At 42.2% G+C, this 27,069-nt stretch overlaps 1 protein-coding gene across 2 annotated transcripts in view; it reads left to right on the top strand.

Annotated features, from left to right (window-relative positions):
* LOC106577483 (stromal interaction molecule 2) overlaps positions 1-15,767 on the top strand; it is a 105,546-nt gene extending 89,779 nt beyond the window's left edge. The window contains exons 11-12 of one of the 2 annotated variants that reach the window (XM_014155506.3): positions 5,877-6,060; positions 6,288-15,767. In XM_014155506.3, the coding sequence (XP_014010981.1) occupies positions 5,877-6,060; positions 6,288-6,891 (788 nt within the window). In that variant the 3' untranslated portion in view covers positions 6,892-15,767. Of the gene's footprint in view, positions 1-5,873; positions 6,061-6,287 lie in introns of both variants that reach the window. The other variant, XM_014155505.3, reaches the window with a different exon arrangement.
* The last annotated feature ends 11,302 nt before the right edge of the window (positions 15,768-27,069 follow it).

Here is a 27,069-nt window from a genome sequence, read left to right as displayed (position 1 = left end):
CCCCCCCAAAAAAAAATGGGGGGCTGCCTCTCGCACTTGCCTTGTGGTTGATATAGTGCCTCGTAGTATCGCCGCTCCGCTCTTGCTGCCTCGATTTCTTTCGGACGGCGATGCTCCCCAGCCTGACTCCAGGGTCCTTTCCCATCCAGAATTTCCTCCCAAGTCCATTCCTGTTCACACTGCTTGGTCCTTTGTTGGTGGGTGATTCTGTCACGGTTGTCGTAGGAATGAGAGGACCAAGGTGCAGCGTGTGTGTCGTTCCACATTTTTATTTACACTGTGAAACTATGCAATACATTAATAAACTGAAAGACAAAAACAACAAACCGTGACACAGAGGTGAAACAAAACCCATTTACACATAGAGAAAAAAAACCTGTCATGCCCTGACCTACTCTACCATAGAAAATAACATCTTTCTAGGTGACAATATGTAACAATACACACACATCTAAAGTAAAAGAATGGCGTTAAGAAATATATAAATATTAGGATGTGCAATGTCAGAGTGGCATTGGTTGAAATATAGTAAAATAGAATACAGTGTATACATATGAATTGAATAACGCAGTATGTAAACATTTATTAAAGTAGCCGGTGATTCCATGTCTATGTACAGTTGAAGTCGGAAGTTTACATACACCTTAGCCAAATACATTTAAACTCAGTTTTTCACAATTCCTGACATTTAATCCTAGTAAAAATTCCCTGTCTTAGGTCAGTTAGGATCACCACTTTATTTTAAGAATGTGAAATGTCAGAATAATAGTAGAGAGAATTATTTAGTTCAGCTTTTATTTCTTTCATCACATTCCAAGTGGGTCAGAAGTTTGCATACACTCAATTAGTATTTGGTAGCATTGCCTTTAAATTGTTTAACTTGGGTCAAACGTTTCGGGTAGCCTTCCACAAGCTTCCCACAATAAGTTGGGTGAATTTTGGCCCATTCCTCCTGACAGAGCTGGTGTAACTGAGTCAGGTTTGTAAGGTCTCCTTGCTTGCACACACTTTTTCAGTTCTGCCCAGTAATGTTCTATAGGATTGAGGTCAGGGCTTTGTGATGGCCACTACAATACCTTGACTTTGTTGTCCTTAAGCCATTTTGCCACAACTTTGGAAGTATGCTTGGGGTCATTGTCCATTTGGAAGACCCATTTGCGACCAAGCTTTAACCTGTTGGGTCTAGGGGGCAGCATTTGCACGTCTGGATAAAAAAAATGTACCCGATTTAATCTGGTTACTAATCCTACCCAGTAACTAGAATATGCATATACTTATTATATATGGATAGAAAACACTCTAAAGTTTCCAAAACTGTTTGAATGGTGTCTGTGAGTATAACAGAACTCATTTGGCAGGCAAAACCCTGAGACATTTTCTGACAGGAAGTGGATACCTGATGTGTTGTATTGACTTTAAACCTATCCCATTGAAAAACACAGGGGTTTAGGAATATTTTGGCACTTCCTATTGCTTCCACTAGATGTCACCAGCCTTTACAAAGTGTTTTGAGTCTTCTGGAGGGAGATCTGACCGAACAAGAGCCATGGAACGTTGATGTCCCATTAGACACCTGGCGCGCTAGTTCATGTTGGGTACCCTCGTTCCAATACGTTATAAAAGAGTATGCATTCGTCCACCTTGAATATTATTCATGTTCTGGTTAAAAAAGGCCCTAATGATTTATGCTATACAACGTTTGACATGTTTGAACGAACGGAAATATATTTTTTCCCCTCGTTCATGACGAGAAGTCCGGCTGGCTTACATCATGTGCTAACGAGACGGAGATTTTTGGACATAAATGATGAGCTTTTTTGAACAAAACTACATTCGTTATGGACCTGTGATACCTGGAAGTGACATCTGATGAAGAGAATCAAAGGTAATGGATTATTTACATAGTATTTTCGATTTTAGATCTCCCCAACATGACGTCTAGTCTGTATCGCAACGCGTATTTTTCTGGGCGCAGTGCTCAGATTATTGCAAAGTGTGATTTCCCAGTAAGGTTATTTTTAAATCTGGCAAGTTGATTGCGTTCAAAAGATGTAAATCTATAATTCTTTAAATGACAATATAATATTTTACCAATGTTTTCTAATTTTAATTATTTAATTTGTGACGCTGACTTGACTGCCGGTTATTGGAGGGAAACGATTTCCTCAACATCAATGCCATAGTAAAACGCTGTTTTTGGATATAAATATGAACTTGATAGAACTAAAAATGCATGCATTGTCTAACATAATGTCCTAGGAGTGTCATCTGATGGAGATTGTAAAAGGTTAGTGCATCATTTTAGCTGGTTTTATGGTTTTGGTGACCCTGTCTTTGACTTGACAAAACATTACACACAACTCTTGTAAATGTACTGTCCTAACATACTCTAAATTTATGCTTTCGCCGTAAAACCTTTTTGAAATCGTAAAACGTGGTTAGATTAAGGAGATGTTTATCTTTCAAATGGTGTAACATAGTTGTATTTTTGAAAAATTTGAATTTTGACATTTATTTGGATTCAAATTTGCCGCTCTTGAAATGCACCTGCTGTTGATGGAGTGCACCACGGGTGGCACGCTAGCGTCCCACCTAGCCCCAAGAGGTTAACTTCCTGACTGATGTCTTGAGATGTTGCTTCAATATATCCACATAATTTTGCTTCCTCATGGTGCCATCTATTTTGTGAAGTGCACCAGTCCCTTCTGCATCAAAGCACCCCCACAACATGATGCTGCCACCCCCGTGCTTCACGATTGGGATGGCGTTCTTCGGCTTGCCAGCCTCCCCCTTTTCCTCCAAACATAACGATGGTCATTATGGCCAAACAGTTCTATTTTTGTTTCATCAGACCAGAGGACATTTCTCCAAAAAGTATGATCTTTGTCCCCGTGTGCAGTTGCAAACCATAGCTTTTATATGGCGGTTTTGGAGCAGTAACTTCTTTCTTGCTGAGCGGCCTTTCAGGTTATGTCGATATAGGACTCATTTTTACTGTGGATACTTTTGTACCTGTTTCCTCCAGCATCTTCACAAGGTCCTTTGCTGCTGTTCTGGGATTGATTTGCACTTTTCGCACCAAAGTACGTTCATCTCTAGGAGACAGAACGCGTCTCCTTCCTGAGCGGTATGACGGCTGCGTGGTCCCATGGTGTTTATACTTGCGTACTATTGTTTGTACAGATGAATGTGGTATCTTCAGGCATTTGGAAATTGCTCCCAAGGATGAACCAGACTTGTGGAGGTCTACAATTTTTTTTCTGAGGTCTTGGTTGATTTCTTTTGTTTTTCCCATGATGTCAAGCAAAGAGGCACTGAGTACACCTCCAATTGACTCAAATTATGTAAATTACACTATCAGAAGCTTCTAAAGCCATGACATCATTTTCTGGAGTTTTTCAAGCTGTTTAAAGGCACAGTCAACTTAGTGTATGTAAACTTCTGACCCACTGGAATTGTGATACAGTTTATAAGTGAAATAATCTGTGTAAACAATTGTTGGAAAAATTACGTGTCATGCACAAAGTAGATGTCCTAACCGACTTGCCAAAACTGTAGTTTTGTTAACAAGAAATTTGTGGAGTGGTTGAAAAACGAGTTTTAATAACTCCAACCTAAGTGTATGTAAACTTCTGACTTCAACTGTATATATTGCAGCTGCCTATAAGTTGCAGGGTTGAGTAACTGGTTGGTAGCTGGCTAGTGATGGCTATTTCACAGTCTGATGGCCTTAAGATAGAAGCTGTTTTTCTGTCTCTCGGTCCCAGCTTTGATGCACTTGTACTGATCTTGCCTTCTGGATGGTAGCGGGGTGAACAGGCCGTGGCTCGGGTGGTTGATGTCCTTGATTATCTTTTTGGCCTTCCTGTGACATCGGATGCAGTAGGTGTCCTGGAGGGCAGGCAGTGTGCCCCCGGTGTTGCGTTGGGCAGACCGTACCACCCTGCAGTTGTGGGCAGTGCAGTTGCCGTACCAGGAGGTGATACAGCCCGACAGGATGTTCTCAATGGTGCATCTGTAAAAGTTTGTTTCTTCAGCCTTCTGAGGTTGAAAAGACACTATCTGTGTGGCTGGACCATTTCAAATCGTCTACGCTGAAGAACTTAAAGCTTTTCACCTTCTCCACTGCGGTCCCGTCGATGTGGATAGGGGCGTGCTCTCTGCTGTTTCCTGAAATCCATGATCAGCTCCTTCGTTATGTTGAGGGAGAGGTTATTTTCCTGGCACCACTCCACTAGGGCCCTCACCTCCTCCCTGTAGGCTGTCTCGTCATTGTTGGTAATCAGGCCTACAACTGTTGTGTCGTCTGCGAACTTGATGATTGAGTTGGAGGCATGCATGGCCACGCAGTCATGGGTAAACGGGGAGTACAGGAGGGGGCTGAGCACGCACCCTTGTGGGGCCCCTGTGTTGAGGATCAGCAAAGTGTAGGTGTTGTTTCCTACCTTCACCACCTGGGGGCGGCCCGCCAGAATGTCCAGGACCCAGTTGCACAGGGTGGGGTTGGAGGGTAGTATGGTTTTGAAGGCTGAGCTGTAGTCAATGAACAGCATTCTTACATAGGTATTCCTCTTGTCCAGATGGGATAGGGCAGTGTGCAGTGTGATGGCGATTGCGTCGTCTGTGGATCTATAGGGACGGTATGCAAATTGAAGTTGGTCTAGGGTGTCAGGTAAGGTAGAGGTGATATGATCCTCAACTAGCCTCTCAAAGCACTTCATGATGACAGAAGTGAGTGCTACGGGGCGATAGTCATTTAGTTCAGTAACCATTGCTTTCTTGGGTAAAGGAACAATGGTGGACATCTTGAAGCAAGTGGGGACAGCAGACTGGGATAAGGATATATTGAATATGTCCGTAAACACTCCAGCCAGCTGGTCCGTGCATGCTCTGAGGACGTCTGGGCCGGCAGCCTTGCGAGGGTTAACGTGTTTAAATGTCTTACTCACGTCGGCCACGGAGAACGAGAGCCAACAGTCCTTGGGAGCGGGCCTCAAAGTGGGTGAAGACGGTGTTTAGCTTGTCCGGGAGCAAGACGTTGGTGTCCACGATGTGGCTAGTTTTCCCTTTGTAATCCATCATTGTCTGTAGACCCTGCCATATACGTCTCGTGTCTGAGCCGTTGAATTGCGACTCCACTTTCTCTGTACTGACATTTTGCCTGTTTGATTGCCTTACAGAGAGAATAACTACACTGTTTGTATTCAACCATATTCCCAGTCATCTTGCATGGTTAAATGCGGTGATTCACACTTTCAGTTTTGCTCGAATGCGTCCATCTATCCACGGATTTTGATTTGGGTTTTAATATTCACAGTAGGAACAACATCCGCTATACACTTCCTGATGAACTCAGTCACTGTGTCAGTGTATACTTCAATGTTATTTTCAGAGGCTACCCGGAACATATCCCAGTTTGCGTGACAAAACAATCTTGAAGCATGGATTCTGATTTGGTCCTGGTTATAGACATTTCCCTCAAACAGCCTTTCTCTGCTCGCTCGAGAACTAAATGAAGAAACAAGTTGAGATCAGATCATGGAAACACACGACCGGTAGAGATATGATTTGGAAAGTATTGCTCATTGTTTGACAAAGTAACTGTAATAAAAAAAGTTGACAAAGTTATGCGTTACTTTACTCCGTTACTCATATACAGTAAGTAATTGATTACGTAACGCGTTACAAAAGTGATGATGGTCAGTACAGCATGTGAGTGTACTTTGTCTGATTTTTACATCAACAACGCGAAAATAGATTTAAAATGTGTGTTAAGTTGTGTGTGTTATGTCCGAGTACTGTATGTATGACTATGGTTATGACCACATCTGGCTGTGTAACCTACATCCCTACTCTCTCTGGTATTTTCCCAGCAGCCTCTATAATGCGGCCTCCTCTGACGCGCAGCAGCAGCCTGTGTCGGTCCCGCCGGAGTCTCTACAGCACCCCGCAGCCTTCAATGATGTCTGCCGACCCTGACCTGCTCTCTATGGCCAGCCCACCCCTCTCCTACCACCCAGAGGGTGAAGAAGAACACATCCTCTTCATCGAGAGAAAGGGGTATGTTACCTTTCACCACCTCTGCCCTCTTTTATACCGGATCAGTTTAGGGTAATTTATTTAGAGTATAAGACATTGAATGTGTGCTGATATTAGTTGCGTTGTAATTATTTTTATTTATCTTACACTCGGTCTCTGTCTGCTTTGTCTGCTCTGTGTGTGTTTGTCTGGCTCTGTCTGTCTGCCTCTCTCGTCTCTGCCTGCTTCTCTGTCTCTCTCTGTCACAGGGACACTCAGGATACGTCCTCAGACACAGACTCTCTCAACTCCTCCATGGGACGGAAACAGTCCTATGCCAACCCCTGCACGCCAGGCCCAGAGCCCCCCTACCGCAAGATCTCCCGCGAGGAGCTGATGATGCTGAGCCAGCAGGAGCCTCAGACTTACATCCGGGACTCACCCCCTCCTCAAGTGGGTGTTGCGTCCCTCTCGACTTCCTCCTCGGCCAATCCCTCCCTTGCCCTGGAGCATCACTCACACTCCCACACACACTCGCACAAACACAAGGGCTCACCCGACCTCACCCGTGGCTCCATCCCAGAGTCTCACAGCATGTCCTTCACCACCCCGACGGCAAGCAACAAGGCCGTATTCAACGGCATCCTGGAGAAGTCCTATAGCATGGGCCAGCTGCCCGCGGGCATGACGGGGGCAGGGGTGGTGGTGGTGGGGCGCAACCCATCCCTCACCTCACTGGACAATGAGGGCAGGGGGGCGGGGGGCAAGGAGAAGAAGCTACAGCGTACCTCCTCTCAGGACTCCTGTGACAACGGAGACAAGACCAAGAAGTCCTCGTCCAAGATCAAGAGCTTGTTCAAGAAGAAAAAGTAGTACTACTCAGAGGGCGCGAGAGGGGACGGTACAAAAAAGGATCAAGATGAAGTCATTTTTTTTTTTTTCTTTTTTTTCTTCAAAGATGGAATGTAGCTCTGTCTGGGCACCTCAATAATGCCTTTTAATTAATTGTTTTTGCTCACTCATAGTCTCAAAGTTAAGCCTTCAAAGGTCACAGAAAGGTCAAAAGGTAAAGGGTCATGCCAGCTGCCATTGCCCAGGCAACTGTGAAAAGCATGAGCCTGCTCACTCAATGTCTTCTGGTTCTTTTTCAGTTAAAGAAACAAACAATACATTTCACTTGTGTTCTATCTTGGGGTTCAGGGGCTTGTACTTGACACACTTATTTTCAGAAAAACAATACTACTAAAGTTTGTTGCACTACTGCTTTCCTGTTTTCTGGGAAAGGACCGCCGCTGCTCGCCGAGTAAATATTAATGTATACAGTACAGATGAGAATGATGTATGGGGAGAGGCATTGGAGATGCAACACATGGTAGGCTATTGAAGCCAAAATCGCTTGGTGTTTCCAATGTTTTTCAATGGATTTTATTTATATATACACACACACACACACACACACACACACACACACACACACACACACACACACACACACACACACACACACACACACACTGAGTATAGCAAACATTAGGAAAACTTCCTAATATTGAGTAGCACCCACCCTTTTTGCCCTCAGAACAGCCTCAATCGTCGGGGCATGGACTTGACAAGGTGTCGAAAGTGTTCCACAGGGATGTCGGCCCATGTTGACTCCAATGCTTCCCATAGTTGTGTCAAGTTATCTGGATGAACTTTGGGTGGTGGACCATTCTTGATACGCATGGGAAACTGTTGAGCGAGAAAAACCTTGTAGTGTTGCAGTTCTTGACACAAACCGGTGTGCCTGGCACCTACGACCGTACCCCGTTCGAAGGCACTTAAATCTTTTGTCTTACCTATTCACCCTCTGAATGGGACACATACACAATCCATGACTCGGTTGTCTCAAGGCTTAGAAATCCTTATTTAACCTGTCTCCTCCCCTTCATCAACACTGATTGAAGTGGATTTAAGAAGTGACATCAATAAGCGATCATAGCTTTCATCTGGATTGACCTGGTCAATCATGGAAAGAGCAGGTGTTCTTAATGTTGTGTGTGTGTGTGTATGTATGTATATATATAACACTACATATAGAAAAGTATGTGGATACCCCTTCAAATCAGTGGATTCGGCTATTTCAGCCATATCCGTTGCTGACAGGTGTATACAATCGAGCACACAACCATGCAATATCCATAGACAAACATTGTCAGTAGAATGGCCTTACTGAAGAGCTTTCAACGTGGCACCGTCATAGGATGCCACCTTTCCAACAAGTCAGTTGGTCAAATTTCTGCCCTGCTAGAACTGCCCCAGGTCAACTGTAAGTGCTGTTATTGTGAAGTGGCAACGTCTAGGAGCGACAACGGCTCAGTCATGAAGTAGTAGGCGACACAAGTTCACAGAACGTGACCGCCGAGTGCTGAAGAGCGTAACACTTAAAAATGGTCTGTCTGCACTTGCAACACTGATTACAGAGTTCCAAACTGGGAGCAATGCCAAGCGTAGGCTGGAGAGGTGTAAAGCTTGCTGCCATTGTACTCTGGAGCAGTGGAAACACAAGTTTGGTGGAGAAGGAATAATGGTCTGGGGCTGTTTTTCATGGTTTGGGCTAGGCCCCTTAGTTCCAGTGACGGGAAATCTTAACACTACAGCATACAATGATGTTCTAGACAATTCTGTGCTTCTAACTTTATGGCAACAGTTTGGGAAGACCCTTTCCTGTTTCAGCATGACAATGCCCCCATGCACAAAGCGAGGTCCATACAGAAATGGTTTGTCGATGTGGAAGAACTGGACTGGCCTGTACAGAGCCCTGACCTCAACCCCATCGAACAACTTTGGGATGTATTGGAATGCCGACTGCAAGCCAGGCCTATCGCCCAACATCATTGCTCGACCTCACTAATGCTCTCCCCGCAGCAATGTTCCAACATCTAGTGGAAAGCCTTCCTAGAAGAGTGGAGGCTGTTATAGCTGCAAAGGGGGGACCGACTCCATATTAATGCCCATGATTTGGGAATGAGATGTTCGATGAGCAGGGGTTTCACATCCTTTTGGTCATGTAGTGTGTATGTATACAGTACCAGTCAAAGTTTTGACACACCTACTCATTCAAGGGTTTTTCTTTATTTTGACTATTTTCTACATTGTAGAATAATAGTGAAGACATCATTTACATTACATTTAAGTCATTTAGCAGACGTCAGAACAATGACATAACACATGGAATTATGTAGTAACCAAAAAAGTGTTAAACAAATCAAAATATATTTGATATTTGATATTCTTCAAAGCCACCCTTTGCCTTGATGACAGCTTTGCACACTCTTGGCATTCTATCAACCAGCGTCACCTAGGATGCTTTTCCAACAGTCTTGAAGGAGTTTCCACATATGCTGAGCACTTGTTGGCTGCTTTTCCTTCATTCTGCGTGGTCCAACTCATCCCAAACCATCTCAATTGGGTTGAGGTTGGGTGATTGTGGAGGCCAGGTCATCTGATGCAGCACTCCATCACTCTCCTTCTTGGTCAATTAGCCCTTACACAACCAGGAGGTGTGTTGGGTCAGTGTCCTGTTGAAAAACAAATGATAGTCCCACTAAGCGCAAACCAGGTGGGATGGTGTATTGCTGCAGAATGCTGTGGTAGCCATGCTGGTTAAGTGTGCCTTAACCTGCATGGCTACCACACCCACACCATCACACCTCCTCCTCCATGCTTCACAGTGGGAACCACACATGCGGAGATCATCCGTTTACCTACTCTGCGTCTCACAAAGACACGGTGGTTGGAACCAAAAATCTAAAATTTGGACTCATCAGACCAAAGGACAGATTTCCACCGGTCGTATGTCCATTGCTCGTGTTTCTTGGCCCAAGCAAGTCTCTTCTTCTTATTGGTGTCCTTTAGTAGTGGTTTCTTTGCAGCAAATTGACCATAAAGGCTTGACTCATACAGTCTCGTCTGAACAGTTGATGTTGACATGTGTCTGTTACTTGAACTCTGTGAAACATTTATTTGGGCTGGAATTTCTGAGGCTGGAAACTATTGAACTTATCCTCTGCAGCAGAGGTAACTATGTCTTCCTTACCTGTGGCAGTCCTCATGAGAGCCAGTTTCATCGTAGTGCTTGATGGTTTTTGCAACTGCACTTGTAGCAACTTTCAAAGTTCTTGACATGTTTCGTATTGACTGACCTTCATGTCTTGAAGTAATGATGGACTGTCAATTCTCTTTGCTTATTTGAGCTATTCTTGCCATAATATGGGATTGGTATTTTACCAAATAGGGCTATCTTCTGTATACCACCCCTACCTTGTCACAACTGATTGGCTCAAATGCATTAAGAAGGAAAGAAATTCCCCAAATTAAGTTTGTGGAATGGCTCACCTGTTAATTGAAATGCATTCCAGATGACTACCTCATGAAGCTGGTTGATAGAATGCCAAGAGTGTGCAAAGCTGTCATCAAGGCAAAGGGTGGCTACTTTGAAGAATCTCAAATAACGTATAGTTTGACTTTTTTTGTTTGCATGATTCCATATGTGTTATTTCATCGTTTTGAAATCTTCACTATTATTCTACAGTGTAGAACATAGTAAAAATAAAAAACACACACACACACACAGTTGAAGTGGTAAGTTTACGTACACCTTAGCCAAATACATTTAAACTCAGTTTTTCACAATTCCTCACATTTAATCCTAGTAAAAATTCCCTGTCTTAGGTCAGTTAGGATCACCACTTTTATTTTAAGAATGTGAAATGTCAGAATAATAGTAGAGAGAATGATATATTTCAGCTTTTATTTCTTTCAGAAGTTTACATACACTCAATTAGTATTTTGTAGCATTGCTTTAAATTGTTTAACTTGGGTCAAACGTTTCGGGTAGCCTTCCACAAGCTTCCCACAATAAGTTGGGTGAATTTTGGCCAATTCCTCCTTACAGAGCTAGTGTAACTGAGTCAGGTTTGTAGGCCTCCTTGCTCGCACACGCTATTTCAGTTCTGCCCACACATTTTCTATAGGATTGAGGTCAGGGCTTTGTGATGGCCACTCCAATACCTTGACTTTGTTGTCCTTATGCCATTTTGCCACAACTTTGGAAGTATGCTTGGGGTCATTGTCCTTTTGGAAGACCGATTTGCGACCAAGCTTTAACTTCCTGACTGATGTTGCTTCAATATATCCACATAATTTTGCTCCCTCATGATGCCATCTATTTTGTGAAGTGCACCAGTCCCACCTGCAGCAAACCACCCCCACAACATGATGCTGCGTCCCCCGTGCTTCACGGTTGGGATGGTGTTCTCCAGCTTGCAGGCCTCCCCCTTTTTCCTACAAACATTACAATGGTCATTATGGCCAAACCAGTTCTATTTTTGTTTCATCAGACCAGTGGACATTTCTCCAAAAAGTACTATCTTTGTCCCCATGTGCAGTTGCAAACCGTAGTCTGGCTTTGTTATGGCGGTTTTGGAGCAGTGGCTTCTTCCTTGCTGAGCGGCCTTTCAGGTTATGTCGATATAGGACTCGTTTTACTGTGGATAAAGATACTTTTGTACCTGTTTCCTCCAGCATCTTCACAAGGTCCTTTGCTGCTGTTCTGGGATTGATTTGCACTTTTCGCACCAAAGTACGTTCATCTCTAGGAGACACGTCTCCTTCCTGAGCGGTATGGCGGCTGCATGATCCCAAGGTGTTTATACTTGCGTACTATTGTTTGTACAGATGAACGTGGTACCTTCAGGCGTTTGGAAATTGCTCCCAAGGATGAACCATACTTGTGGAGGTCTACAAATCAAATCAAATTTATTTATATAGCCCTTCTTACATCAGCTGATATCACAAAGTGCTGTACAGAAACCCAGCCTAAAACCCCAAACAGCAAGCAATGCAGGTGTAGAAGCACGGTGGCTAGGAAAAACTCACTAGAAAGGAGTTTTTACACATTTCTTTCTGAGGTCTTGGCTGATTTCTTTTGTTTTTCCCATGATGTCAAGCAAAGAGGCACTGAGTTTGAAGGTAGGCCTTTAAATACATCCACAGGTACACATCCAATTGACTCAAATTATGTCAATTAGCCTATCAGAGGCTTCTAAAGCCATGACATAATTTTCTGGAATTTTCCAAGCTGTTTAAAGGCACAGTCAACTTAGTGTTTGTAAACATCTGATTTACTGGAATTGTGATACAGTGAAATAATCTGTCTGTAAACAGTTGTTGGAAAAATTACTTGTCATGCACAAAGTACATGTCCTGACCGACTTGCCAAAACGAGTTTGTTAACAAGAAATTTGTGGAGTGGTTGAAAAATTAGTTTTAACTTCTCTAGGGTATGTGGGACGGTAGCGTCCCACCTCGCCAACAGCCAGTGAAATAGCAGAGCGCCAAATTCAAAACATCTAAAATCTCATAATTAAAATTTCTCACACATACAAGTATTATACACCATTTTAAAGATAATCTTCTCATTAATCCAACCACACTGTCCGATTTCAAAAAGGCTGTACGGCGAAAGCATAGCATTAGATTATGTTAGGACAGCACCTAGACAAGAAAAAACACAGCCATTTTCCAAGCAAGGAGAGGCATCACAAAAACCAGAAATACAGCTAAAATGAATCACTAACCTTTGATCTTCATCAGATGGCACTCATAGGACTTCATGTTACACAATACATGTATGTTTTGCTCGATAAAGTTCATATTTATATCCAAAAACCCCATTTTACATTGGTGTGTAATGTTCAGAAATGTTTTGCCTCCAAAACTTCCGGTGAATGAGCACATCAATTTACAGAAATACTCATCATAAACGTTGATAAAATATACAACTGTTATTCAAAGAATTATAGATACACTTCTCCTTAACCTCTTGGGGCTAGGTGGGACGCTAGCGTGCCACCCGTGGTGCACTCCATCAACAGCAGGTGCATTTCAAGAGCGGCAAATTTGAATCCAAATAAATGTCAAAATTCAAATTTTTCAAAAATACAACTATGTTACACCATTTGAAAGATAAACATCTCCTTAATCTAACCACGTTTTACGATTTCAAAAAGGTTTTACGGCGAAAGCATAAATTTAGAGTATGTTAGGACAGTACATTTACAAGAGTTGTGTGTAATGTTTTGTCAAGTCAAAGACAGGGTCACCAAAACCATAAAACCAGCTAAAATGATACACTAACCTTTTACAATCTCCATCAGATGACACTCCTAGGACATTATGTTAGACAATGCATGCATTTTTAGTTCTATCAAGTTGATATTTATATCCAAAAACAGCGTTTTACTATGGCATTGATGTTGAGGAAATCGTTTCCCTCCAATAACCGGCAGTCAAGTCAGCGTCACAAATTAAATAATTAAAATTAGAAAACATTGGTAAAATATTATATTGTCATTTAAAGAATTATAGATTTACATCTTTTGAACGCAATCAACTTGCCAGATTTAAAAATAACCTTACTGGGAAATCACACTTTGCAATAATCTGAGCACTGCGCCCAGAAAAATACGCGTTGCGATACAGACTAGACGTCATGTTGGGGAGATCTAAAATCGAAAATACTATGTAAATAATCCATTACCTTTGATTCTCTTCATCAGATGTCACTTCCAGGTATCACAGGTCCATAACGAATGTAGTTTTGTTCAAAAAAGCTCATCATTTATGTCCAAAAATCTCCGTCTCGTTAGCACATGATGTAAGCCAGCCGGACTTCTCGTCATGAACGAGGGGAAAAAATATATTTCCGTTCGTTCAAACATGTCAAACGTTGTATAGCATAAATCATTAGGGCCTTTTTTAACCAGAACATGAATAATATTCAAGGTGGACGAATGCATACTCTTTTATAACGTATTGGAACGAGGGTACCCAACATCAACTCGCGCGCAAGGTGTCTAATGGGCCATCATCGTTCCATGGCTCTTGTTCGGTCAGATCTCCCTCCAGAAGACTCAAAACACTTTGTAAAGGCTGGTGACATCTAGTGGAAGCAATAGGAAGTGCCAAAATATTCCTAAACCCCTGTGTTTTTCAATGGGATAGGTTTAAAGTCAATACAACACATCAGGTATCCACTTCCTGTCAGAAAATGTCTCAGGGTTTTGCCTGCCAAATGAGTTCTGTTATACTCACAGACACCATTCAAACAGTTTTGGAAACTTTAGAGTGTTTTCTATCCATATATAATAAGTATATGCATATTGTAGTTACTGGGTAGGATTAGTAACCAGATTAAATCGGGTACATTTTTTTTATCCAGACGTGCAAATGCTGCCCCCTAGACCCAACAGGTTAATGCAATCGCTGTGTCAGATTTCAAAAAAGCTTTACAGCAAAAGCACACTTTGCAATAATCTGAGTACAGCGCTCAGACATCAAAACCAAACCCGCCATTTTGTGGAGTCAACAAAACACAGAAATAGCATTATAAATATTCACTTACCTTTGATCTTCATCGGAATGCACTCCCAGAATCCCAGTTCCAAAATAAATGTTCATGTGTTTCGATAAAGTCCATCCTTTATGTCCAAATACCTCCATTATGTTCGCGCGTTCAGTTGAGTAATCCAAATCCACTGTGCTCGCGCAGTAAATTCAGACGGAAAGTCAAAAAAGTTATATTACAGTCCGTAGAAACCTGTCAAATGATGTATAGAATCAATCTTTAGGATGTTTTTATCATAAATCTTCCATAATATTACAACCGGACGATTCCTTTGTCTTCAAAAAGGAACACAGCTAACTCTCACGGGAGCGCGCGCCACTGAGCTCATGTCATTTCCTCAGTCTTCTGATTCCAAGACCTCTTATTCTCTTCCCATTCACAGTAGAAGCATAAAGACTGTTGACATCTAGTGGAAGCCTTAGGAAGTGCAAAATGACCCCACAGACACTGTATATTGGATAGGGAATCACTTGAAAAACTACAACCTCAGATTTCCACACTTCCTGGTTGAATTTTCTAAGGTTTTTGCCTGCCATATGAGTTCTGTTCTGTTATACTCACAGACCTCATTCAAACAATTCTAGAAACTTCAGTGTTTTCTATCCAAATCTACTAATAATATGCATATCCTACCTTCTGGGCCTGAGTAGCAGGCAGTTTACTACAGGCACGCTTTTCGTCCGGACATCAAAATACTGCCCCCTACCCAAGAGAGGTTAATGACCCCAACCTAAGTGTATGTAAACTTCCCACTTCAACTGTATATAGTATCTGGACTTTGTTTTTACATTATTTAGTTCTTATAGACATTTTTTAAATAGAAATGTGATTTCTAGTGGTGGGGGTTCACAAGGACTGACTACGTTTTTTACTGAAGAGTGATAAAGAATATGCAGATTTTACCCATACTCTTAACTTACCTGTCGTAAACATCCCTGAGCTATTCCTGGACATTTTACCATTACTCTAACCTGTTACCTCTCAACTTCTTTCTCCACTGTTTACTTATACGCTATGAAAGGGAATGGTCACTAGCAATGTACATAGTAGGAGACAAGCTAAGCTGAAGAGTAAAGTTAATGTGTTCTGTTTTATGATATGCATTTGTAATATCAGAATTCTAGAGATATGACAAGTGACATATTTGCTATCATAGTGTATTCCTACATCCACAAAAAAAAATTGTTATAGATGAGCAGGACATAGGAATGTTTACGAGACGTTAGCAGATTTCTTTGAACATTTGGTGTGTGAATATTTGTATACCATAGACAAATTAATAAAGCATAACAATGCTGTCTTCAGTGAGTGACTTTTGCTTTTTCCCCCAGTATTTGTAACCCAAAGACACATGCTTTAAAACGAATATCACAAACGAAAGCGTTGAGGATATGTATTGTGGGACTCGTCTTTGACTCATTCGGTGTTCAGAACTAAAGCTTACCCAGCATTGATGACTCACTCCCCACAGGGAAGAAACAATTATGATTCTCTATTTGAATTCCCTTTTTTCTTTGAAGGAGTGTAGAAACTGCTGAAAAAAACCCTGTCATTTTGACATGCCCGTTTGTCTTGAGAAAGTGGAGGAACAGTGATACACAGAAAAATGCATGCATGATTGCTTTGTCAATATGATGTGTATGTGATAAATTCCACTGATGGTTGATCAATTCCACACATAGCAGCAATGGGGCCGGTGACATCTGGCTTGGTGATGAATGTGTTGTTTGACTGCCACTGTACAACAACAACAGATCCCAGCCTTCCACACATACACACACAAACCCTATTGATTCATCCCTCTCAGGGCGCAGTTCCAAAGATGGCCACTAAGTTGCAGTAGTGTATAGGAGAAATGATGTATAGTAATAAACATTCCCTAACCTGGTACATCATGTTCATGCTGGTCAAGTTATATGTATGAGATCCTCAGAACGAACAAAGGTAGGCTTCAAAATGCACTTTCACATACAAGCTTATTCACCCCTCTTCTATGCATAGTAGTGAACATTTTCAATACAGGACAATAATTTAATCTAAAATGATTCGTTTTTTTATCACTGCACAAAAATTACAGCATCTCATCCTCTTCTGTGTGTCACCCTTTTACACCCCCCCCCCCCCACAATATGTTAAATCCCAAGGAAGCCAAAATATAGTCATCAAATGATTAGTATGTAATAGTTACCTTTTATAAAATTATATGGTAACAATATGTTCAATTCCAAGGAAGCCAGCATATAATACAATTATTAGTATGTAGTAGTTACCACTATAAAATGCTCCCTTAAAGTAAACACCCTGTAAACAACGGACTGTAAACTACACATCAGTTCTCAAGCCAACATTAGCTAAAGCTGAACCATTACATCCTAGCTGGCGTGTAAAGCACTACATGACTTCCAAAATACTAAAATCACTAAGCCTATCACATTAAAAAACCGTCTTTCCAACGTACTGTAGTGGTGCACACACTAAACGATGTGACAGACGAGGGTCACACACTACAAAATGCTTCACTTGGTTGTGAGGTTGTCGATGCCACTTTGAAAACAATGATGTGACTAGATTTGACGTAGCTACAAACTGTGGCTCAAAACAACCTAAACATTTTCAGTCAGACATTCACGCTTGCCATACATAGTTGAAATGTCTAGCCAACATGTTGAATTGAATAACATTGCTTGTGCACTTCAGACCTGTAACGATTTGACGCTTTGGTTAAATGATCCAGGCTGTATCACAACCGACCGTGATTGGGAGTCTCGTAGTGCTGCGCACATTGGCCCTGCGTCATTCGGGTTTGGCCGGTGTAGGCCGTCATTGTAAATAATAAATTGTTCTTAACTGACTTGCCTAGTTAAATAAATGTTAAATAACGTTTTTCTTTTTTTTAAACGCAGGTACAAACGCGTACTAGTAGTCAACGCTCCTGCTTGAGAGTCTACACACAATCTGGGTGATGCGAAACAACGTCATCTCACTGGCTTCTTCTCTGGTGAACTCTCATTGGCTATAGCTGATCACCGTTCTCAAAACTTGTCGTTGCACCTCACACTACGAGAGCATTGCAGATTTTGTGCCGATTAAATCAAACATGTTTGTGCAGTCACAGACGTCCCGATATTTTCAAAGACGAGATCGGTAGCCCTCAGACTGCGTCTCTTGAATCGCTCACATTAACGAGCATCGGTTACGCGTGCGTGCCCGAGTAGGCAACGACATGGGGATTTTGGTTCGATCTCAAAAACCTGTTTGGGACAGATAATTCAGGGCCAAAATTGTGTAATGTACACCTGGTTTGGGGGGTTGCGTTCACATAGCACTACTATCACTCTTCCCTCTCTTCTTGTGGTGGCAATAGGTTAAGAACCTGTTAGGATATTTATAGCCGTGAGAAGAACCTGGTACTCTAATTGGGAGCATTATGGTGCCGTAATAACCCAAAAAGGACCTTAGCTATGAACATACAGGAGAAACAGGATTGCTATGCTGTGAGGATGGCATATTCATTATTTAATGAATGGGGTGAAGGTAATGAATAGACGCCCTAAGTGCATGCTGTATAGTTGAGACTTTGCTGCTGGTGTGTGTGTGTGTGGTGTAGCCTCCTTACACCTTGCGCTAACATGTGGGTTTCGTGATCTGATCAATATGTTCCCATCACTGCTCAACGTTTGTTGTGTCTACTACACATGGTGTTAAAATGTGTTTCATCCGTCCACTGTGTCCGCATTGTGACCAGATTTCCTGGTGCCTCGCTCTATGCAAATTATTTGGCAGACGTTCTTTCAATATAGTATGAATGTTTTCACACTACATGGCCGAAAGTATGTGGACACCTGCTTGTCGAACATATCATTCCAAAATCATGACCATTAATATGGAGTTGGTTCCCCTTTTGCTGCTATAACAGCCTCCACTCTTCTGGAAGGCTTTCCACTAGATGTTGGAGCACTGCTGTGGGGACTTGCTTCCATTCAGCCACGAGCATTAGTGTGGTCGGGCACTGATGTTGGGGCGATTAGGTCTGGCTCACAGTCAGATTTTCAATTCATCCCAAGGGTGTTCGATGGGGTTGAGGTCAGGGCTCTCTGCAGGCCAGTTAAGTTCTTCCACAGAATCATCTAGAACAGGCCTGTGCAATTCCAGTCCTCGAGGGCCTGATTGGTGTCACACTTTTCCCCCATCCCTAGCAAACACACCTGATTTAATCTAATTTAATTTTTAACTGAAGATCATGATAGTTGAATATTGGTGTCAGGCGTATTAGCTGGGGCTGGGGCAAAAGTGTGACACCAATCACGTCCCAGAGGACTGGAGTTGCCCAGGCCTGGTCTAGAAGGTCATTGTATGCTGTAGCATTAAGATTTCCCTTCACTGGAACTAAGGGGCCTAGCCCGAACCATGAAAAACAGCCCCAGACATTATTCCTCCACCACCAAACTTTACGGTGGGCTCTATGCATTCGGGCAGGTAGCGTTCTCCTGGCATCCACCAAACCCATATTCGTCCGTCGGACTGCTAGATGGTGAAGCGTGATTCATGACTCCAGAGAACGTGTTTACAGTGCTCCAGAGTCCAATGGCGGCGAGCTTTGCACCACTCCAGCCAATGCTTGGCATCACATATTGTGATCTTAGGCTTGCATGCGGCTGCTCGGCCATGGAAACCCATTTCATAAAGCTCCCAACGAACAGTTCTTATGCTGACGTTGCTTCTAGAGGCAGTTTGGAACTCGGTAGTGAGTGTTGCAAGCGAGGACAGACGATTTTTACGCACTACGTGCTAAAGCACTTGACGGTCCCCTTCTGTGAGCTTGTGTGGCCTACCACTTTGCGGCTGAGCCGTTGTTGTTCTTAGACATTTCCACTTCACAAAACAGCACTTACAGCTGACAGGGACAGCTCTAACAGCTCTCAATCCACCAATTTCAAGGGTGTCCACATACTTTTGTATTTTAATCGTCTACACCTATCTACAAATATGGGCACAATCAGAATCTGGACGAGATCAGGACAAAGAACACATGTTAGCACCAGGTGTATGTGTGTAGATGGAGAGAGTGGGTGTTCTGGTCTCTAGCTCTCTCCATTGGAATCTAATTTTACCATGCCTATTGCTACCATATATCTCAGTGTAATGGTTTATTAGTGTGTTTAATGCACTGTGACCCTGATGCACTGCGACCTTTCTCTGCTCCTCACATGCAGGCGAGGGAGGGAAGGATTTTTTATTTTTTTTATGGGTAAAAATACACACACACAGCGAGCGAGAGAGAGAGAGAGAGGAGAGAGAGAGAGAGAGAGAGAGAGAGAGAGAGAGAGAGAGAGAGAGAGAGAGAGAGAGAGAGAGAGAGAGGAGAGAGAGAGAGAGAGAGAGAGAGAGAGAGAGAGAGAGAGAGAGAGAGAGAGAGAGAGAGAGAGAGAGAGAGAGAGAGAGAGAGAGAGAGATGAGAGAGAGAGAGAGGGAGAGAGAGAGAGAGAGAGAGAGAGAAGAGAGAGGAGAGAGAGAGAGAGATGAGAGAGAGAGAGAGAGAGAGAGAGAGAGAGAGAGAGAGAGAGAGAGAGAGAGAGAGAGAGAGAGAGAGAGAGAGAGAGAGAGAGAGAGAGAGAGAGAGAGAGAGAGAGAGAGAGAGAGAGAGAGAGAGAGAACCCTGATTTACTCAGTTACTAAACACATGTTGGGATGAGAGGGCAGAGGCATTTTATCCAAGTGGCTTTCCCTCCTTGGCAATAGACACACTCCTTAACGTTGGAGTCAGGCTCAGTCCCAACCCCATTGTAAATAGTCTGGAACAGCCAAGGCTGATTAGTGGCGATGTCTACCCACGCAAGACAAAGTCACCTTTGGCAGAGGAAGACCTGGTGCAAACAGAGCGACACTACTGTATTGTAGTATGTCTCATGACTGGTCTGACTCTATGCCCGAGAGGCACAGTAGGAGACTGAATACTGTAGGGTTGGCTGGGATCTATTTTGACATTATAAGAACCAGACAATACACTTCTCATGACATCTAGGTGTGGAGTATTGTTGCTGGTGATTGATTGATTAACATCATTGATTGGTCGGAGTGTCCACTCCACTCACCTGGTGTCCCAGGTCTGGTTCAGTCCCTGATTCGAGGTAGAGGATGAACTCTAGAGATGCTGTGATCCTTAAGGGCTTGATTTGAATACTGATGATTTGAGTGTAGCCTCTATCAGCTTTAGGGTTAGCCTCTGTCTTCCTGATTCCTCAACAGCATCATTAGCAAGCTGTGTCCTGAATGGCAGTCGAATGACAGGGCTTTGAATGACACTGCTTTTGAACGACACGTTAATGATTGTGTTTTGAGATGAGTTAAATGATGGTCTTTGAAATGAGATGAGTGACGGTCTTTCTGAATGACAGTCTTAGGATTGACAGTTAGTTGGCTGATGTTATAATGCGATGCTGGACCACTAGAGTCAACCTTTTCACTTGTAATAATAATGTCTCATCTTCCCCACATATGTACATTTGTAGAAAAGCATTTCTCGTTGAATTGGTGTGGCATCCCAACAAACATGTCCACATGGGCACAATATGAGCCCAATGTGGTGTCATGACAGTCCTGACAATGGATCAAAGGACCCTTTCTATCTTCCACAGGAGAGGGAGGGGAAGAAGATGGCCAGTTTTTATGATTTAACGACAGGTCGTAAATTCCTTGCAGCAACTTTCTCTACACTGCCATGGAGTATTGAGGGAGAGAACCTCTTAGGAACAAAGACATTCTTCCCGCCAAAACTCCATCATCCAAAAGTGGAGAATGAAACAATATTTCTAATATAAAGAATTTCAGAAATGGTGGGGGGGGAACTTAAAGAATAATCATGTTGAATTCGTTAATAATTTGTAATGTAAGTAAGGACAGTAGAACAACAACTGTATCTCTAAATGTGTATATTTCTAAGTTATCAGATTTACATCTAAATGTTGTGGAAGTTCTTTGATTAAAAACGAAACTATTTGTGAGAAGATGAAACGTGGCTCAAACGTAATGGAACCGCCCTTTTGCCGGAGTGTATGAAAGGACTCCTAACGAAATGTACATTAGACCAGAGTATGTGAGACCATCCACATGTTGAAATGGTTGAACTCTCTGCAGACCAGTATACGGACCCTTAAGCCAGACGTGTAAAATGGTTAGACTCTACATTAGACCAGCGTGACCGACGGCGTGAGCTGAAAGGTACAAAATGGTTAGAATCTCGCTCTCGCTCTCTCTCAGAAGAAGAAGACTACACAGGAACAGTCAGTCTGCAGCTGTTTAAGTACTTTAGTCTAGTAAACTCAACCGAGGACCACTGTGTGGTATTTTGAAGGATCCATTTTTTACGAACGCTTGCAGAAGGAAGTTCCGTTCTAACAGACACTGGTGGACATGGTGACCTCTGGTGGACAACCACAGACTTTCTGATGAACTACTCTCCACAGACTGATCGAGTGATTTCAACACGGCGAGACGACAAAGACGTACAATCGTAAATATGTACATTGCATTTCTAAATCTGAATAAAATGGTTGTTGGGGTGATAACTATCCATATTTACGATGAGCGTATTATTCAACTGTCTGTACAATAGGTGAATTCCTTTGTCTCTTCTTCTCCCGCTCTTTCTTACATGCCCCTCCCTTTTCATTGTGTAACAAGCCATCATATCGGTTTAGTCCACTAGGGACCTTTCATTGTGTTAGTAACCAATAACTATACCGTGTGTGTGTTTATGTCTTTCTGTGTGATTAGTTAGTTAGTAAATAAATAATTAAGCCAATTTGTATATCGCTGATTGATCCTTTATGCTTGGGTTCGTGCAGATATCCAAGAATTTTGAGACATTCAGAATGAGACTGATAAGGTAACATTTAGCAAATGATTGGATGACATTCTGATCGATATTTGAGTTAATTCAGGAAACGGTAACTCATTAAATAAACTTTTCCTGTGGTGCCCCAGATTACTACTTCATTACATTTTAGTCAATTAGCAGACACTCTTATCCAGAGCGACTTACAGTAGTGAAAACATACATTTCATGCATTTCTTTTTTGTACTGGCCCCCCGTGGGAATCGAACCCACAACCCTGGCATTGCACACACCATGCTAGCATTGCAAACACTATGCTCTACCAACTGAGCCACAGGGAAGGCCCTGACTTCATTAATTGTTATATGATTACTTTAATTGCGTAATAATTGAACGTGGTATGTAATTATTCGATGAATAGCTGTCATCGCATTAATAATAGTCACGTCACGACAGTGGGCAAAAATATTGTCCCTCACATAGGCTGCCCACATTGGTCCAATGCGCCTTTGCTCATCGGCTCCACATTGGCCCCCAAAGCATTGACCTAGTGTGGGCAGCCCCATATCTGGTGAAGGCAGCCCTCACTTTGCCTGAAATAAGCCCATCTTTTCCCAGCAAACATGCCCACATTGGCATGACGTGGGCCCAATGCAGGTTAAAACATTGGACCCATGTAGGCTGCCCTCACTTCGCTTACAATATGGACACCCTTTTGGATTGGCTGCCCATTTACATGATGACCAGACTGCCGGCCTTGCGGTCCCATTGCAAAAATAAATATACACATACATGTTATTCAATTATTTCCTCCAAACTGCTCACGCGTCAATGGGCATCTGCGTAGCCAGGCGCTAAAATAGAACTTGGTTATATTTTAGACGCTTGATGCTCTGCAAGTCTCGCCTCTCCAAACTACTCATTGGTTTTTTTACGAACTTATACCCACGTGAGTGATTGAAAGATAAACGAGGTCCACATTCCAGTCCAGGTGGTGGTGGTAATGCACCTTAAAGTTGGTTGCCAGCCGCCATTTAAAATCCACAGAAGAAGAATGAATGAGGAGAGATAAATCAAAGAAAACTAACTACAAAAAAAAGTTAAAAGGGGAAACCTAGTTTTTTTTAAATCTGTGAATTAATTGTTGGAGTAGAGAACACATGATTTTGTGTGACTCAAAATGGGTCAATATTCTACAAAGATCCAGCAAGAAAAGGACCATAAGCATTTCAGGTAAGATAAAAACACATGTTTATCTGTCAGGACAAATTAGCTAGCAACAGCAAGCTAGCTAAATTAATGTCCATGAATGTTTCATATGTGTATCAACTTGTTCCCAAATTAATATAGTTGGGTCACAGTTGGTTTTGATATTTTAACCTGCGTGTCATGAACGCGTCTGGTAGGGATAGACTAAATCAACATGCGCACGATGGCGCATGCCAACGCACAGGCTAGTCCGCACCAAGCCCACACCAACCCAACACGGTGTAGCCCACAGCAATCCCACATCAGCCTAGCACGGGCTAGCCAAGCATGGGCTTGGTGCGGACTAGCCTGTGCCCACCTTGCCCACCGAATACCCACATGGGGCCAATGGGGTCATGTTTGCTGGGATTTGAGTTGCGTCTGTAGGCCTATACCAAACGAGCAGGCAACACAGTTCCAACACACGCCTTTTGCCTGCAAAACCAATAACATCAGTGAGAGGAAACATGGGTATTTTCATACACTGAAAGTTCATTACATGTGCAATTACCTTGATGTCATCATGATTAGCCTTCAGTTTGGGAGGCAGTAGGGGTAAATGGTGCTATATGAGGGAACCAGCCGCGACTAGGGAGCTAGCACTCTCGCCTTACCTGCTCAGGGTGAGGAGCAGTGGGGTTAAACGAACCTGACACCCCCCTGACTGACTGGAGCTCCGATGATATTAATGAGTAGGGCTTCCGCTTCCAGCGAAGCTCGACTTATCCCCCGACGCGTTTATTTTTCAACGGGTCTGGGGTAAAGCGATATGAAAGGTAAACCGGCAGCGTCGGAAAGGGTTTATCCCTTTTCCCCTCACTCCCTTCTTGGATAATGTTGTTGTAATGTTACGGTGATGACACATGACACAGTTACGGTATTGAAGCCTAATGCTGTTAAGGGAGAGAGGAGTGGTGTAGTAGGAAGAGAGACGTAATCAGAGCTGCCTCACAGTCCGCATCCAAGGCCAGGTGGACTTGTGTTTATTGACTGGGAATAGATATCTATGTTGGTGTCAAAGAATAGTGATTCTCCAACTCTTTGTCAATAGCTAGGTTTCCAACCAATTGGCGACAGATTTTCAGGCAAATATTCTAAAATCCGCATAAAGAAAATATGCACATTTTCCCACCAGTGGTGTGTTTCCACCAAACTGACTTGTTGCAGATAAAATGTAGTGCGTGATGACTTAAATTGCCAAGTACTGAATAAATATCTGATGTTCAATGTGTTTCTATTGCTTTTTCAATTCTACCAATAGTTTTGTCACAAAAACTGTTGCGTTAAATAGCAAATGTGCCCACTATGATCTTGGCAGGTGCAATCTAGCCAACAGCTCACAGATACACTGCGGGTAGGCTAGCCTACATCACAAGATTATTATAGATAAGAGCGAGATTTGTATTTGTCAAACAGCAGCCGTGGGTCGATCATCATGTCACCAGAATATTGATATTTATTGCAAAGGAGTATCAAATATCACAGTGCACTTTCACCACCCTGTGAAGTTCATCATAACATATTTAATCTGTAGCCCAATAAACTGCATGCTTTCCGGAATCGTAGTGCGAGGACTATACAAATATCATCGTGCGACTCTGTTTACTTTGATATGATGGTAATTATATAAATATTTGCACGTAAAGTCGTTTCCACCGTCATTTCTCGCATTATTAATTTTACAGACACAGAAAGATCCCACCTTGTCCAGTAAATGTTTGGTTGTTGACATTTGTAAAGTTTACCAACAATTTTGCTGTTTCCATCAGGCCTTTCATTACATATTTTTATCCGACATGTACTTTACTCGCATAAAAAGGTTGGATGGAAACCGAAAGTATTGGGACAGTGACACATTTTTGTGGTTTTGTACTCCAGCACTTTAGATTTGAAATGATACAATGACTATGAGGTTAAAGTCCATATTGGGTGAACCGTTTAGAAATTACAGAACCTTTGTACATAGTCCCCCCATTTTAAGAGACCAAAAGTATTGGGACAAGTTCAGTTATGTGTGAAGTAGTCAAAAGTTTAGTATAACGACTGTCCTAATGAGAGGACCAAGGTGCAGCGTGGTGAGTGTTCATGATTATTTATTTGAATCAAACAAACACTCGAACAAAAATAACAAAGGGAAATGAAAGCGCACAGTTCTGTCAGGTACAGAAGCACAAAACAGAAAACAACTACCCCCCAAAACACAGGTGGGAAAAGGCTGCCTAAGTATGATTCCTAATCATAGACAACGATAGACAGCTGCCTCTGATTAGGAACCATACTCGGCCCAAAATAAAGGAATACGAAACATAGAATGCCCACACCCTGACCTAACAAAATAGAGAAGTAAACCATCTCTCTCAGGTCAGGGCGTGACAATTTGGTCCTATATTCCTAGTGGTGTAAAGTACATAAGTAAAAATACTTTAAAGTACTACCTACTGTAAGTAGTTTTTTGGGGTATCTGTACTTTACTATTCATATTTTTGACTACTTTTACTTCACTACATCCCTAAAGAAAATTATGTACTTTTTACTCTATTCATTTCCCTGGCACCCAAAAGTACTCATTACATTTTGAATGCTTAGCAGGACAGGAAAATGGTCTAATTCACACACTTATCCCAGGTCATCCCTACTGACTCTGATCTGGCGGACTCACCAAACACATGCTTTGTTTGTAAATTATGTCTGAGAGTTGGAGCGTGCCCCTGGCCATCCATAAATAAAAACTAGAAAATGTGGCTGTCTGCTTTGCCTAATATAAGGAATTTTAAATGATTCATACTTGTACTTTTACTTTTGATACTTTAAGTACGTTTTAGCAATTACATTTAGTTTTGACACGTAAGTAAATTTAAAACCAAATACTTTCAGACTTTCACTCAAGTAGTTTTTTACTGGGTGACTTTAACTTTTACTTGAGTCATTTTCTATTAAGGTATCTTTACTTTTACCAAGTATGACAATTGAATACTTTTTCCACCACGGCATATTCCAAGCAAACAATGATTATATCAAGCTTGTGATTCTACAAATTTGTTGGATGCCTTTTGCTTTTTGTTTTGGTTGTTTCAGATTATTTTGCGCCCAATAGAAATTTATGGGAAATAATGGATTGTGTCATTTTGAAGTCATTTTTATTATACACTGAACAAAAATATAAACGCAACAGACAACGAACACAATTGCATTTTTATCTATGGCAGTTTGAATACACAGAAATACCTTGATGCGATCCTGAGGCCCATTGTTGTGCTTTTCATCCACTTCTATCCCCTCATGTTTCAGCACAGCCCCATGTCGCAAGGATCTGTATACAATTCTTGCTAGCTGAAAATGTTCCAGTTCTTCCATGGCCTGCATACTGTGGTGGTTAATTTCATTACTATCAAATGAGGAGAGACAAACTTATCACACAAGTCAGAGTTATACTTAAACTAAATCTTTAATCACTTATTAATAAGGGAGCAGGTCAATACAATGCACACATATAAAGTGAATCGATTTGAGTGCTCTACGA

Source organism: Salmo salar, chromosome 18 (genome assembly GCF_965601325.2).
Source record: "Salmo salar chromosome 18, fSalSal1, whole genome shotgun sequence".
Taxonomy (NCBI): Eukaryota; Metazoa; Chordata; class Actinopteri; order Salmoniformes; family Salmonidae; genus Salmo; species Salmo salar.
Note: the sequence above shows the minus strand (reverse complement) of the source record. Positions and strands in the feature narration are given on the sequence as shown.